This window comes from Pongo abelii, chromosome 10, assembly GCF_028885655.2.
Source record: "Pongo abelii isolate AG06213 chromosome 10, NHGRI_mPonAbe1-v2.0_pri, whole genome shotgun sequence".
NCBI lineage: Eukaryota > Metazoa > Chordata > Mammalia > Primates > Hominidae > Pongo > Pongo abelii.
In genome coordinates, this window is record NC_071995.2 from 121,163,982 (window position 1) to 121,181,094 (window position 17,113).

Below are 17,113 nucleotides of genomic sequence, written 5' to 3' on the forward strand. Positions count from 1 at the left end.
GATGTACTGGTTGTCTGTTTTGGAACCAACTGGAGGAACAGAAAACTGAGGCCCAGGTTAGAAACGGCAGAATGTATGTCTGGTTAGTGAGACCCAAGATATCCGGCACATAAGTTACAGAAATCTCATGACTTATGGCAAATTGAAACTCTACACAAAGATGAAAATATAAGTGTTGTATTTATCTCATTGTGTGGCTTACACTTACACTCCAGAATGAGAAGTAGTAAGAAAAGAATCTGAGACAGAAATTTCTTGAATTAAAAACCCCAGCATTACTCACGCACTGGAAACGGGTGGGCATCAGTGCGGGTAAATTACTAAGCTAGTAACCTTGTTAGGACATAGGCTCTTGCTTAGGTTAAAACAACAACTTAAATGAAAGGAATGTACAGGTGCTTTTTGCCACCTGGGAAGTAAAAATATCTGATGTCATCCAAAGATGCAATAAAGCCTGGGTTTCAGCCAGGCACAGTGTCTCATCCATGTCATCCCAGCACTCTGGGAGGCCAAGGCAGGAAGATCGCTTGAGGCCAGGAGTTCGAGACCAGCCTGGTTGACACAGTGAGACTCCCGTCTCTACAAAAACTTAAAAAAAAAAAATTAGCTAGGCATGGCAATGCATGCCTGTTGTCCCAGCTACTAGGGAAGCTGAGGCGGGAGGATGGCTTGAGCCCAGAAGCTTGAGGTTGTAGTGAGCTGTGATAGTGTCACTGCACTCCAGCCTGGGCAACAGAGCAAGACCCATCTAAAAAAAAAAAATCCTGGGTTTCTTATGTTTCTATTAAACGCAGTTAGTAGTTGATTCTGTTAAAAAAATGATTTCCAGAGCTTCACTTGCTATAAATCCAACTCGAATTTGAAAAATGTAATTTTAAATGTTTTTACTAAAAAAATACCAGGATTTGGGGGTTGTCAAGAAGAGATTCAGATTTCCCTATAATCAGGACTCTATTTGGCCAAGATCCCACAGATGCTTAGTGATGGGGAGGGATAAACAAACCTCCAGCTGGCAGAAGGAAAAAGGGACAGGTGTCCTTCTCTGGGGCCACCAAACTCTGCTCATCATCACATACACACACAACCTCTCAGCCTGGCTGCTTTCTAAGGAGATGGCTGCCAGAATGCTTCTTATACAAGTTACCAACACGTGCATGGTTAAGAAAGAAATTTGACTTGTGATTTATACACCAAATGACAGGATAAGTAGACTCTGGCAGCTCATCTTTGTGACCCATTGTCATTGCTAGCTTCTTAGGCCATCTCTAAGCTCCAATTCCACCGTGCAAACCACCAGGAGGAACTAAATTAAACCATCGTCTATGCCAACATTACTGACATCTGAGTCACAAATTGTATTAAGCCATTAGCTGGAATGACTTGGTATTACCAAAAAAAATCAAGAAGGGAAAATAAACATAACATGAAAGAAGGGATAGAGGGAACAGAAATCTTTCTCTCTCCATCTCCCAAGGGAACATTTTACCCAGATTCTTTCCTTACTACTTATATAAGAAATAAATTCCAGTAATGAAGCAAATACCTTAAAGTGTTACTGGGCAAGCTTTAAAAATGCAAGATAACAAGAACCAAATATTAGAACCATGAAGAGAAATGCAAATACAGTAAGGAGACTAAATTTGCACTGAAGTTCTTTGCTGTATATAGATATAAAAAGGAAATATATGTGTGTGTTTGTGTATATATATATATATATATACTGCTGAGAATATTTTACAAAACAAAAGCAAGACACAGAGGGACAAAGGCAGCCAAAAAATATATACAACAATTTGGTTTACTAAAAATATATGAAATTTATTTATTATAACGTGGATAGACTTTCTTTAGTCTTACCATTAAAGACACACAGATAAAGCAAAGGAAGCAAGAGTAGGAAAGGGAAAAGAGAGGGGTGAAATGAGCATTGGTAAGTAGCGCAAGCTCGGAGACAGTCAGACAGTTAGCAACCCACAGTGAGCCGGATGAGCTGAAGTAGCACGGGACCTCTTCAGAATTTGGGGACTTTATTGTCAAACCAGTTTTTACTCCTAACAGAAATCCTGCATTGGCACTGACAGGATGAATTCTGACTCCAAAAATCCATGCCTCACGCCTTTGGCTTTGGAGCCCCTTCTTTGACACTAAAAAGCCTGGAGAAGGGAGCAAAACCAAACTGGCTCCCAAATCTGCATCAGGCTTCAGAGGCACAGATGAACAAACTCCCCCAGTTCTGGAAATTAGAGCAATGCAAGGCATACCCTGCTTTACCCATTAGACTCTTAGAGCCTGTTTTAAAAGGCTTACCCAACTTGAGAGTTTTTCAAAGAAATGATTACATTTTTATGCTTGGGGAAAAATTTTTTACTACATACTGCTTGCAACTCAATGTTTAAAGTTACAAAAAAACAAAAAACAAAAAAAAACAAAAACCCACAGCAAATAAAGAAGGATTCTACTCATTCCTTTCTTTTTTTTTTTTTTTTTTTGAGATGGAATCTCGCTCTGTTGCCCAGGCTGGAGTGCAGTGGCGCGATCTCGGCTCACTGTAACCTCCGCCCCCTGAGTTCAAGCAACTCTGCTGCCTCAGCCTCCTGAGTAGCTGAGATTCCAGGCACCGGCCACCACCCACAGCTAATTTTTGTATTTTTAGTAGAGATGGGGTTTCACCATGTTGGCCAGGCTGGTCTTGAACTCCTGACCTCAGGTGATCCTCCCAAAGCACTGGGATTACAGGTGTGACCCACCGCGCCCAGCCGGATTCTACTAATTTCTTAATGATAACCAGTTTAATCCTACAATTGAGAGTAAGTTCTGCCCTTGAATATCATAACCATTTGGCCATAGTGATTCTGTTACTATCTTAACTATGTACGTTTAATGATCACTTCCGAATTCAAGTGTTGACTAAACTCTCAGTTCTTGCATGAGCAACTACATTTCAAATATTCACAATGTAAGTATTTGCAAGGCTTTTTAAATTAATAGTATATTAAGTTCTTTTTGGTGCTCAGAGGTTGACACATTTAGTTAACCATTACACACATAGGCCTACATATGAATCCTTTATCAAACTGACTTTTAGAAGGCAATGAAGGGTCTAAGTATTAGCTAAAATCCATTTATATTCAAGTTTCTAAAATAGAAATACCTTTCCATAAGGGTTAATTAACAAACAAACAAACAACACTTCTACATATGAGAAACTAGAAATGAAATTTTCACTCCCAGAAAAAGTCTTCTTTATCCATAATTTCTGATGAAAATTAAGAGTGATTTTCAAGAGACATTCTCCTAAACATTGAGGACATAAAACAAGAACAGAGAGAAGTAGGAGAGAGAACTTCACAGCCCCCAAATTTGTTCCATCTTTTTTTTTTTTTTTTTTTTTGTGATGGTGTTTTGTTCTTGTTGCCCAGGCTGGAGTGCAATGGTGCGATCCCGGCGCACTGCAACCCCCACATCCCGGGTTGAAGCGATTCTCCTGCTTCAGCCTCCTGAGTAGATGGGATTACAGGTGCCCGCCACCACGCCCGGCTATTTTTGTATTTTTAGTAGAGACGGGGTTTCACCATGTTGGCCACGCTGCTCTCAAACTCCTGACCTCAGGTGATCCACCTGCCTCAGCCTCCCAAAGTGTTGGGATTACAGGCGTGAGCCACCACGCCTGGCCATGTTCCATCTTTTCAAGCCATGAAAAACGTCCCATGCGTAACCATATTTTGAAAGGCATGTAATTTAAAGTTACATGATAAGGACTTCATCATTAAGTACATCATCTCTTTTTTAAAAAGATACACATAAATAATAAATAAATAAAAAGCTTAAAAATTCACTGAGAAGAGAACCAGCATAAAAATCTGATGACCTGAGTTCTTTAGACTGCACCTGTCTTTTATTAGTCCTGAGTCCTTGGACAACTTGCCTAACTTTTTGAGCTTTAGTTTCATCGTTTTATGTATTTATTTTATTTTAGAGACAGAGTCTCACTATGTTGCCCAGGCTAGAGTACAGCAGCTCTTCTCAGGCATGATCAGAGTGCACTACAGCACTGAATACCTGAGCTCAAGTGATCCTCTCACCTCAGCCGCCTGAGTAGCTGGGACTACAGGCATGTGCCACCCTGTCCAGCTAATTTCATCATTTAAAAATGCAAGCTCCACCATTATATTTCACTGGGTTGTTATGAGATTAGATCAATTTGTGAATTATGAAGTGCTACATAAATGTAGGGAGATACCAGTCTTTTTCTTTTTCTTTTTTTTTTTTTTTTTGAGGCAGAGTCTTGCTCTGTCACCAGGCTGGAGTGCAGTGGCACGATCTCGGCTCACTACAACCTCCACCTCCTGGGTTCAGGCAATTCTCCCGCTTCAGCCTCCCAAGTAGCTAGGACTGCAGGCACGTGCCACCATGCCCAGCTAATTTTTGTATTTTTAGTAGAGATGGGGTTTCACCTTTCGCCGTGTTGGCGAGGATGGTCTCAATCTCTTGACTTCGTGATCCGCCCACCTCGGCCTCCCAAAGTGCTGGGATTACAGGTGTAAGCCACCGTGCCCAGCCTAATTTTTGTATTGCCAGGCTGGTCTTGAACTCCTTAACTCAAGTGATCCACCTGCCTTGGCCTCCCAAAGTGCTGGGATTACAGGCGTGAGCCACTGCACCCGACCTTTTTTTTTTTTTTAAATGGAGACACAGTCTCACTATGTTGCCCAGGCTGGTCGTGAACTCTTGCGCTCAACTGATCCTCTCTTTTTGGCCTCCAAAGTGCTGGGGTTACAGGCATGAATCACTGTGCCCGCCCACAGTTCCCTTGCCAGAATGCTGCAGGAACAAGCCCTATTTATTTTTTCACGTGTCCTTGATAACTCCTTAAATAAGGGTTTTTTAAAAAAAAGAAATAAAAACCTTATTTATGTAAAATTAAATACCCCGAGGCCCACAGAGACAGAACTGTGGCTGTAAACAGGAATGAGGTTTAGGCATGGCAAACTAGGCATCACTTTTCAAGTTCCCTGGAGAACGTCTGGCTGGGCTGGGAATCATTGGCTATGCTATTCTTTAAGGTTTGTTTTAACTTTTAGTTTTGTTTCTAATAAGCAAAAAAGCACATCGCTGTTGTGATACACACCTATTTAGTATTCTGCAGCAACTGCTGGACAGGCTGTGGTTCTCAGCAGTAGCACCCACTAAACCTGCTTGGCACTGTGTAAAGCAGAGACATTCTCTAAATAAAAACCGCACATTTTAAAAGAGCAGACAGGCCAGGCGCAGTGGCTCATGCCTGTAATTCCAACACTTTGGGAGGCTGAGGCAGGTGGATCCCGAGGTCAGGAGTTAGAGACCAGCCTGGCCAAGATGGTGAAACCCTGTCTCTACTAAAAATACAAAAATTAGCCAGGCATGGTGGCGCATGCCTGTAATACCAGTTACTTGGGAGGCTGAGGCAGGAGAATTGCTTGAACCTGGGAGGTAGAGGTTGCAGTGAGAGCCAAGATCGCGCCACTGCACTCCAGCCTGGGTGATAGAGCAAGACTCTGTCTTAAAAAAAAAAAAGTAGACAAAGACTTATCAGGGGCACGGCAGTGGTGAAACACACACGCATTCTGAGTATAAACACCACCTTAGTGAAATTTCACTAAGTATTTCTAAAAGGAAAGGCAGCCTGGGCAACATAACAAGACCTTGTCACTATAAAAAAAAATTTTTAAAGCCGGGTGTGGTGGCTCACGCCTGTAATCCCAGCACTTTGGGAGGTCAAGGTGGGCAGATCACGAGGTCAGGAGATAGAGACCATCCTGGCTAACACGGTGAAACCCCGTCTCTACTAAAAATACAAAAATTTAGCCGGGTGTGGTGTCATGCACCTGTAATCCCAGCTACTCAGGAGGGGGAGGCAGGAGAATCGCTTGAACCCAGGAGGCGGAGGTTGCAGTGAGCCGAGATCGCACCACTGCACTCCAGCCTGGGCGACAGAGCGAGACTCTGTCTCAAAAAACAAACAAACAAACAAAAAATTAGCCAGGTGTGATCACGCATGCCTGTAGTCCCAGATACTTGGGAGGCTGAGAGGTGGGAAGATCAATTGAGCCCAGGAGATTGAGGCTGCCGTAAGCCATGATTGAGCCACTGCACTCCAACCGGGGCGACACAGCCAGATCATGTCTTGAAAAAAATAACTTAAACAAAGAAAATGCATCCCTGGACCAAGGCCTAATGTCCTTTAGAATGTGGCTTATGGAAACCAAATAGCTAAATCTAAATAAATAAAGCCCTCAACTCCTAAGCAACTGCTATGCTGGCAGAGGAGACAGTGCTTCGTAAAACATACACCTCAGTAGGTCGGTGGGGAAACCTCCTCTGCCCTGACGAGTGGGAATAAAATACTTCACAAGAGCATGGAGAAATTACTGGTTATGCTATTCCTTAAGGTTTGTTTTTACTTTTAGTTTTGTTTTTCACAAGCGAAAAAGCACATCACTGTTGTGATATGCACCCATTCTGCAGCACCCACTGGACAGGCTGTGGTTCTTGGCAGTAAGCACCCCCCAAACCTACTTGGGACCATGTAGCACAGACATTCTCTAAACAAAAATTGCACGTTTTAAAAGAGCAAACAAAGACTTATCAGCTTATAGAAGCACGAAGCTTCTACACAATTATTTGTGTGGGCCATGTTCTTCCCTGTTGGAAAGTACTGAAAAAGTTATCCTAGTTTTTAATTTGAGTATCATTTGACTATCATGGGAGAGTAAGTAAGAAGGCCTTTTAAAGCAAATAGAAACACTTAAAATCACATTACCCATTATTAGTGAACATTAAAATTTTCATATAATTGAAATCAGTATTTATATCCAGATCAATAACTGTATGTAAGATTCTAGTATTTTTAGTTACTGAAACTAGGAGGTAACAGTGGTGTAACATGAGACAATCTGATTTTAGATCACTTCTGAGTGAAAGCAACTGAACATGGCTTACAAACTATGTTTGTTTTAGTAATAGTGAAACTTCTGCAAATGGATTTTCTTTTTCTTCTTTTTTTTTTTTTTGACAGAGTCACTGTCGCCCAGGCTGGAGTGTGGTGGCGCGATCTCGGTTCACTGCAACCTCCGCCTCCCGGGTTCAAGCAATTCTCCTGCCTCAGCCTCCCAAGTAGCTGAGATTATAGGCGCCCGCCACTATGCCCAGCTAATTTTTTGTATTTTTAGTAGAGATGGGGTTTCACTATGTTGGTCAGGCTGGTGTCGAACTCCTCATGATCCGCCAGCCTTGGCCTCCCAAAGTGCTGGGATTACAGGTGTGAGCTGTACCACGCCTAGCCCTGCAAATGGATTTTCATATTTTGTCAATTACAAGTACCAAACTATCACAATGCCATTTTCTGAATCTAAGAAGGTCACTTGTTTTCTACTATAAGTTACCACACATATCATGTTCTGACATCTTACTAAACACACACATACAACAATAAACAGAAAGCTTACCTTTTTTTCATTTCTAACAACTGATTATTGAGCACAGATCTTTCTTCTTCCAGCTAGGAAAAAAACACAAAAAACTTCAGTTCATAACCAGGCCACAGAGAGGCATATTTCTCATCCCACATGTACATCCCCCAGGCTCCAGGACAGCTAAAGCCACTGGCTTTCCTCACCAGCAATGAAGAGGGACAAGTGGTCACACTATCACAGGAAGTGCAGTTATTAATATATAAATCACTTACAATTTCAGTAACTCCCCTCCTCAGGGACCTGAGAGTTAAACATATTAAACAATTACACCTTGAACATCTTTTTTTTTTTTTTTTTGAGACGGAGTCTTGCTCTGTCGCCCAGGCTGGAGTGCAGTGGTGCGATCTCGGCTCACTGCAAGCTCTGCCTCCCAGGTTCACGCCATTCTCCTGCCTCGGCCTCCCGAATAGCTGGGACTACAGGCACCTGCCACAACGCCCGGCTAGTTTTTTGTATTTTTTAGTAGAGACGGGGTTTCACCGTGTTAGCCAGGATGGTCTCGATCTCCTGACCTTGTGATCCGCCCACCTCAGCCTCCCAAAGTGCTGGGATTACAGGCGTGAGCCACCGCGCCCAGCCCGAAGCACATCTTAAGCATTCAAAAATGTTAATTGGCCAGGCGCGGTGGCTCACACCTGTAATCTCAGCACTTTGAGGGGGCAAGATGGGTGGATCACCTGAGGTCAGGAGTTCGAGCCCAGCCTGGCCAACATGGTGAAAGCCCATCTCTACTAAAAATGTAAAAATTAGCCAGGTGTGGTGGTGTGTGCCTGTAATCCCAGCTACTCAGGAGGCTGAGGCAGGAGAATGGCTTGAACCCAGGAGGCAGAGGTTGCAGTGAGCCAAGATTGAACCATTGCACTCCAGCCTGGGTGACAGAGACTCCGTCTAAAAAAAAAAAAATTGTTAAATGAGTGAGTAAAACTCCACTGCTAACATTCTAGTTCCTTTACTTAAACTGCAGAAGTCAAGTGTGATGTGACTAAATTGCAGAGGACTAGGTACAGGCTACATACTCTCTGTGGGCCTCAATTTACTCATCCATCAATTCAACACACATTCACTGAATGGTTAGTATATTCAAGCATTATTCAAGCATTTGTTTCTCATGTATAAAACAAAGAGGTTACAAAAGAATTTCCAGTGGTTCTTTATTATCTCATGAAGGATAAAAAACAAAAGATTCAGGTAGTTAATCTTGTCAAGGAGGAATCATCTCTACCTCCAACCTGCACTACCCAGTTTGGCCAAATACCACCAGTTTCAACTCACACTGTTAATGTTTTGTTTGTTTTTTTCTTTTTTGATACAGAGTCTTGCTCTGTTGCCCAGCTGGAGTGCAGTGGTGTGATCTCGGCTCACTGCAACCTCCGCCTCCCAGGTTCAAGTGATTCTCCTGCTTCAGTCTCCCGAATAGCTGGGATTACAGGTGCCCACCACCATGCCCAGCTAATGTTTGTATTTTTAGTAGACAGGATTTTGCCATGTTGGCCAGGCTGCACACTGTTAATTTTTTTAAAAGGGTCAAAAAGCTCTTATATATTTTTTTAAATAAAAAGATAACACCAAAGATTATGTAATAGCTTCCAACAGCCTAGAATTTAAGTTACTAGCTCACTCTAAGTAGTTACAGTCATTATTAATTATTACTTATGTTCATGCTTTGCTATGAGGTCTTATTTTAAAAATTCTTAAATATACATTTATATTATGTTCTGAACATAAATATCCCTTTACCATGAAATCTGTAAATGTTAACTAGTTTTATAGACTCTTTGATGTCCTAGCCCATTAAGATATATGTTTTTGCTGCATGACTAATTCACAGAAATATTTAGAAAATTTTAGAATGAAAGAAGAAAAAAGAGTAGGAGGCAAACTTTAAAAAATGAAATGAGAAAGAGAACATCTGGAGAGTGGGATATGGAGATGAGAAGAGTTTTCATTTTGGTCTTTATACCCTTTGTACAGTTTATATTTATTCTTTAAAGAAGGAATCTGTTTTAGTTTTATAATGTAAAAGTTAAAAAAATCAATACTTAAAACTGGAAAATTTTTACAATGAATATATAAATGGACAAAGAGCATAGCAGACAATTCACAAAACAGAAAATAAAAATCATTAATGAATATTTGAAAAATCATTCGACCCTACAAAAACACAATACACAAAGATTCTCCCTCTTTCTTAGAGGGTCCATGTGCCTGAATTTCCAAGGAAGAGATGTTTGATATTTATTATACTGATCTTTATAGAAAACAATGTTTTTTCTCCTTCTGGTCCAGGATTATTACCCAATCTAGGAGATAGCAAGCTGCATCTAGCAGTTTTATTTCTTTTTTCTTTTTTTTAGACAGAGTTTTACTCTTGTTGCCCAGGCTGGAGTGCAATGGCCCTACCTCAGCTCACTGCAACCTCAGCCTCCTGGATTAAGGTGATTCTCCTGTCTTAGCCTCCTAAGTAGCTGGGATTACAGGCACTGCCACCATGCCTGGATAATTTTTTGTATTTTCAGTAGAGATGGGGTTTCACCATGTTGGCCAGGCTGGTCTCAAACTCCTGACCTCAGGTGATCCACCCGCCTCAGCCTCCCAAAGTGTTGGGATTACAGGCATCAGCTCCTATGCCCGATCCTTCTTTTCTTTTTTTTTGAAACGGAGTCTCACTCTGTCACCTAGGCTGGAGTGCAGTGGCGCGATCTTGGCTCACTGCAACCTCTGCCTCCCAGGTTCAAGCGATTCTCCTGTCTCAGCCTCCCGAAGAGTGGGGATTACAGATGTGTGCTACCACGCCCAGCGAACTTTTCTATTTTTAGCAGAGACGGGGTTTCATCATGTTCGCCAGGCTGGTCTCGAACTCCTGACCTCAGGTGATCCACCCACCATGGCCTCCCAAAATGCTGGGATTACAGGTGTGAGCTATCACACCCAGCCAGCTCCTCATTCTTTCCTTGTCTTTTATGGCCTTGACAGTTTTGAAGAGTATAAGCCAGTTATTTTGTAGAATGTCAGTTTGGATTCGTCTGATGTTTCCATGTGATTAGTCAAATCATGCACTTTTTGGCAGGAACACCACAAAAGTAATCCTGTGTCCTTCTCAGCAGATGATATCAGGAGGTACACACGGTTGATTTTTGGTGAGGTTAATTTCGGTCACTTGGGTAAGGAGGAAGTATCTTCCATGTTTCTCTACTGGAAAGATACTATTTTTTTCTTTGTAATTAATATGTATTTTTGGGGGATACGTTTTGAAACTATGTAAATATCCTGTTGTTCAACAAACTTTTACCTACTTGTTTTAGCACAGATTGATGATTCTTGCCTGAACAAATTATTACCATGCTGGTTACCATATGGTGATTGTATGATTCTGTCATTCCATCCATTAAATATTAGTTGGCCTTCTACCATGAGGAAGGGCTTTCATTTTCCATTCATTCATTCATTCAAGACAGAGTCTCGCTCTGTCACCCAGGCTGGAGTGCAGGGACGAAATCTCGGCTCACTGCAAACCTCCACTTCCCAGGTTCAAGCAATTTTTGTGCCTCAGCCTCCCAAGTAGCTGGGATTACAGGCATGTGCCACCACGCCTGGCTAATTTTTTGTATTTTTTTTTTTTTTTTTAAGTAGAGATGGAGTTTCACTATATTGGACAGGCTGGTCTCGAACTCCTGGCCTCAAGTGATCTGCCCATCTTGGCCTCCCAAAGTGCTGGGATTACAGGTGTGAGCCACTACTCCTGGCTTCCATTTATTTATTAATATCTGTTTAGATTCATAGTTTCCTGTTATTCAATCGGTTATAATCTATTATATCTCTATTTATTTTGATGCTCGAATTATCTCGCATTTGGTCAGTGGGAGCTTCTTCAAGATGGCTCTGATGTCCTCTCCACTAATCTCTATTATTCTTTGAGTGCTTCCTTGCTTTTTGGTACACAAAATATTCCAAGCTCACCTTATACTCTTTCCGTCCCAGCCCTGGCATCGGCCATTTCTCTATGCACTTCTGGCTCCTTTAGTGAAGAGTATTTAGAAAACAAGCTCTAGGCACTAGTTGTGCTCATTGGTACTGGGTTTTGTTGCTTCTAAGCCCTGTCAGTGGAGTTAACCAAAACTTAAAACTTCTACTCTTCAAAAGATATTGTTAAGAAAGTATAAAGACAACCGGGCGCGGTGGCTCACGCCGGTAATCCCAGCACCTTGGGAGGCCGAGGCAGGCGGATCATGAGGTCAGGAGATCGAGACCATCCTGGCTAACATGGTGAAACCCCATCTCTACTAAAAATATAAAAAATTAGCCAGGCGTGGTGGCGGGCGCCTGTAGTCCCAGCTACTGGGGAGGCTGAGGCAGGAGAATGGCATGAACCCGGGAGGCGGAGCTTGCAGTGAGCCAAGATAGCACCACTGCAGTCCGGCCTGGGCCAAAGAGCGAGACTCTGTCTCAAAAAAAAAAAAAAAAAAGAAGAAAAGAAAGTATGAAGACAAGCCACAGATGGGGAGAAAACATTCGCCAAACACAACCCAATAAAGAACTTGTATCTAGAATATAGTAAGAACTCTCACAATGCAATAATATGTAGACACAAAAACAAAATGAAAAATGACCAAAATATTTGAATGGACATTTTACCAAAGAAGAGAGACAGGTGGTTAGTAAGCACAGGAAATGATACTCGGCATCATCAGTCATCAGGAGAACACAAACTGAAACCACATTGAGATACACTCCACGTGCCACCTGGGCACCCAAGCCCTCCATCCCAGTGGTTCCCTAGTTGGCAAATAGATTAATGTTTAAAAAGACAAAACAAAACAAAAACCCCTAGGTGCTGAGAAGTATGTGGGATAAACGGAAACCTCATAAATTGCTGGTGAGAATGTAAAATAGTACTAATTTTGGAAAATCGTTTGAGAATTTCTTTTTCTTTTTCTTTGAGATGGAGTTTCGCTTTTGTTGCCCAGGCTGGATTGCAATGGTGCAATCTCTGCTCACTGCAACCTCTGCCTCCTGGGTTCAAGCGATTCTCCTGCTTCAGCCTCCTGAGGAGCTGGGATTATAGGCATGTGCCGCCACGCTCGGCTAATTTTGTATTTTTAGTAGAGACGGGTTTTCTCCACGTTGATCAGGCTGGTCTCGAACTCCTGACCTCAGGTGATCCGCCTGCCTCGGCCTCCCAAAGTGCTGGGATTACAGGCTTGAGTCACCGCGCCTGGCCTGAGAATTTGTATTTTTTTTTTTTTTTTTTTTTTTTGAGACGGAGTCTTGCTCGGTTGCCCAGGCTGGAGTGCAGTGGCGCAATCTCAGCTCACTGCAAGCTCCGCCTCCCAGGTTCACACCATTCTCCTGCCTCAGCCTCCCAGAGAATTTTTTAAAAAGGTAAACATACACTTACCATACTAGCAATTCCACTCTTAGGTGTTTACCCATGATAAATGAAAACATATGCCCCTGGCCTCTTCACGAATTCAAAGCAACTTTACTCAAAATATCTATCCCCAAACCTGTAATCCCAGCACTTTGGGAGGCCGAGGTGGGCGGATCACAAGGTCAGGAGATCGAGACCATCCTGGCTAACATGGTGAAACCCTGTCTCTACTAAAAATACAAAAAAATTAGCCGGGCGTGGTGGTGGGCACCTGTAGTCCCAGCTACTTGAGAGGCTGAGGCAGGAGAATGGCGTGAACCTGGGAGATGGAGCTTGTATAGAGCTGAGATGGCGCCACTGCACTCCAGCCTGGGCAAGAGTGCGAGACTCCGTCTCAAAAAAAAAAAAAAAAAAAAAAAAATACCCCCAAACTGGAACAACCCAGTGTCCAAATGGATAAAGCAACTATGATATAATCCCAAACTGCTGATATACATAACAACATGGATAGACCTCCAAAGGAATATGCTAAGTGAAAGAAACTAGAGACTGGGCACAGTGGCTCACACCTGTAATCTCAGCACTCTGGGAGGCCAAGGCAGGATGACCACTTGAGCCCAGGAGTTCGAGACCAGCCTGTGTAACATAGTGAGACCTTGTCTCTATAAAAAGATCAAAAAATTAGTCAAGTGTGACGCACATGCCTGTAGTCTTACCTACTCAGGAGGCTGAGGTGGGAGGGTACAATGAGCCAAGACTGCACCACAGCACTCCAGCCTGGTTGACAGAGTGAGACCCTGTCTCAAATAACAATAATAAAATAGATGAAAATAGGGCCGGGTGCAGTGCCTCACGCCTGTAATCTCAGCACTTTGGGAGGCCAAGGTAGGCAGATCATGAGGTCAGGAGATAGAGACCCCATCCTGCCTATCTAACATGGTAAAACCCCATCTCTACTAAAAATACAAAAAATTAGCTGGGCGTGGTGGCACCCACCTGTAGTCCCAGCTACTCAGGAGGCTAAGACAGAATTGCTTGAACCCAGGAGGCAGAGGTTGCAGTGAGCCAAGATTGTGCCATTGCACTCCAGACTGGGAGACAGAGTGAGACTCCATCTCAAAAAAAAAAAAAGAAAAATAATAATTAAAAATCAATAAATTAAAATTAAAATTAAAAATAGAAAAAGATTTTCTCTTTGGGAGGCTGAGATGGGCAGTAGATCATTTGAGGTTGGAGTCCGAGACCAGCTGGCCAACACGATAAAACCCCATCTCTACTAAAAATACAAAAATGAGCCAGGTGTGGTGGTGCGTACTTGTGATCCCAGCTACTCAGGAGGCTGAGGCAGGAGAATCGTTTGAACCCAGGAGGCAGAGGTTGCAGTAATCCAAGATTGCACCACTGCACTCCAGCCCGGGGAACAGAGTGAGACTCCGTTTCAAAAAATTAAAAAGAAACTAGATACATAAGGCTATCTATAATGTTTTGAATTTCCCAAATTTCCTTATGTATAATGTCTAACGTTTTCTACTGTGGTAAGGGAAAGTAGTTTGAAATATTTCACCCTTTTAAATTGACTGAAAATCATTTTATGGTCTAACACATAACTTGTCCTGGAGAATGCTCCCTGTGCACTCGAGAAGTGTGTGTATTCTGCTGCTGTTGGATGGAGCAATCTGCAGATGACTGTTAGGTCCTGTTGATTTAGAGTGTTATTCAAGTCTTCTGTTTCCTCCTTCATCTCTGCATAGTTGTTCTATGCATCACTGAAATGGGGTACTGAAGCCTTCAGCTATAATTGCTGAATTGTCGATTTCTCTTTTTAATTCTGTCAGTTTTTGCTTCATGTATTTTGGGACTCTGTTATTAGGTACATCTACGTTTAAAATTGTTATACCTTCCTGATGGATTGATATTTTTTCGTTGTTCTCTGTCTCTAGTAACAATTTTTGCCTTAAAATCTATTTTGTCTGATAGTAGTATAGTTTCTCCAGCTTGCTTTTGGTTACTGTTTGCATGGTATATCTTGTTCCATCCTTTTACTTTCAACATATTTGTGGCTTTGAATCTAAATTGCATCTCTTATAGACAGCATATAGGTAGATCATGTTTTTTTAAAAATCCATTCTGCTAGTCTCTGCCATTTATTCAGTGTTCAATCCATTTATGTTTACTGTGTTTATGAATAAGGTTACACACTGTTTTGACTCCATTTATGTGACCTACTAAAAAAGGTAAAACTATTGGATCAGAGAAGAGAAGAGTTTTCAGGGAGTGAGACTGAACTGACTATAAAGGAGGATAAGAGAACCTTTTGGGGTGAAGGAAATCTTGATTGTGGGGTCAGTTTTATGACCGTATATATTTGTCAAAACTCACCAAACTATACACCTATGAAGGGTAAATTTTATTTGATGTAAATTAGACCTCAATAAAGATGACTTTGAGAAAAAGAAAGCAAGTTGGAGTAATTTGTGCAATATGGTTTTTGTAGAAAACAAAAACAATGTATGCATATATGTATTTGCATATGCTGGTATATACATGAGGAACACCAAGGAAAAATATACCATTTATAATGTAGCTTCAATGAAATGGCAATGAAGAGGAGTAATAACTTTTAAATTACACATATTTGTATTGTTTCATATTACAAATATATTTCTAATTTAAAAACAACATTACAATTTAAAATAAATAATTCTTATTTCTTTGGAAATAAAAAAATTTATAGATGAAATGACAGGGTATCTAGGATTTAGGATTTGCTTCAAAACACTCAGGGTAGAGCTGAGTGAGGTGGCTCATGCCTGTAGTCCCAGCTACTCAGGAAGCTGAGTCAGGAGGATTGCCTGAGCCTTATAGCTGCAGGTTTCAGTAAGCTGTGATCATGACACTGCACACTAGCCTGGGTGACAAACTGAGACTACCTCAAAAAAAAAAAAAAAAAAAAAATGCAGGGCAAACAAGGTAGAGAGGATGAATGGGAGTACAGCGGAGACGAGTGGCCAAGAGTTAATTGCTAATGGAATTTTATACACAGAGATTCACTGTACTGCTCAGTCTGCTTCTGTGTATGCTTGAAACTTTTCATAATAAAAGGTTAAAAAAGAACATGGATATGTAAAGGGGAAAAAGGGAGAGTTAAAGAAAAATATTTCAGAGAAAAATGTTACAGTGAAAGTGATGCACAAATAATCATAGTTTGAGGAACACTGGACTGGAAAATCTCCAAGAGCTCATGTATGCATAGTAAATAAACATGGTGGGTACTTTGTTTTATGTCTCTCAGCTACGCTAAGAAAAATAGTAGCTCGGGTGAAATGAAGGACATTAGAAGTCCATAGTCATGACATACACAACTTCTGCTTTGTAGGCTCAGTAAAACCACGTGAATAAAAATCTCCAGAGAGGAGAAGTGCCTCTCTGTTTTGTTTATTGCGATCTCCTCTATTTTTGGAACACAGGCACACAGTAGGCACTCAATAACCACACACTGCGTGAACAAATGTGTCATAGTCAGTATGCTGGTGCTCTCAATGGGTATGAGTTAGTAGTGGTACTCAGAAGCCAAGATTCTCACAGAATGAAGAACTTTCTGCTCAACTGAGGTGTTCACATTTGGGCTATTTTAGTCTCTTCTCGAACCAAGCAAGTGTTCTGAGGTCCAAAATAGCAGTTCTACCTTGACAGCACAAAACCCATTCCCTGTGTCTGAGAAATTCTAGTCTCGCCTCCCACACACCGACTTCTGCTCCTGGAAGTGGAGAAGGTAATGGGAAAAAACGGAAGAGGAAGCCTCAGTCATTTTTGTATGGCAAAGCCCTTTCAGACAAGAAGGGAGTGGGGCAGACACAGTGATCGGCTGCATAGATCCCCCTTTTCTAGCTAGGCGAGCCGTGTTGCCCAGCTTCTGGGACAGCTTAGCTGGTGGCCCCATCAGGGATCACCACAACTACGGAGCCACTTCCGGCAGGGTCATGTCGCCCTCCCAGGATGGATCACATCCAGTGACTGATCCATGTGGGATTACCGAAAGACTGGCCATCTCAGTCCAGTTTGGGACAAATCTGCATGGCCACTCCAGCTCCAGAGCTCCCCATGGCATTGGTCAAGGCTGTTGCTGGGCCTGCATCATGGCTCAATTTCTCCCACTGCCTGATCCTGTTTCTTTCTCCTCCTTTCCATCGGAGCTGCCCCGAGAGCATACTTCAGTAAGTATCATCACACTAAA

General features: G+C 42.0%; 1 protein-coding gene across 28 annotated transcripts in view; it reads right to left on the reverse strand.

The window, feature by feature from the left end:
• CLIP1 (CAP-Gly domain containing linker protein 1) overlaps positions 1-17,113 on the reverse strand; it is a 148,562-nt gene that overhangs the window by 9,506 nt on the left and 121,943 nt on the right. For all 28 annotated transcript variants that reach the window (XM_063711954.1, XM_054528353.2, XM_024256733.3 and 25 more), the window contains one exon: positions 7,485-7,537. In XM_063711954.1, coding sequence (XP_063568024.1) covers positions 7,485-7,537 — 53 coding nt within the window. The remainder of the gene's footprint in view (positions 1-7,484; positions 7,538-17,113) is intronic.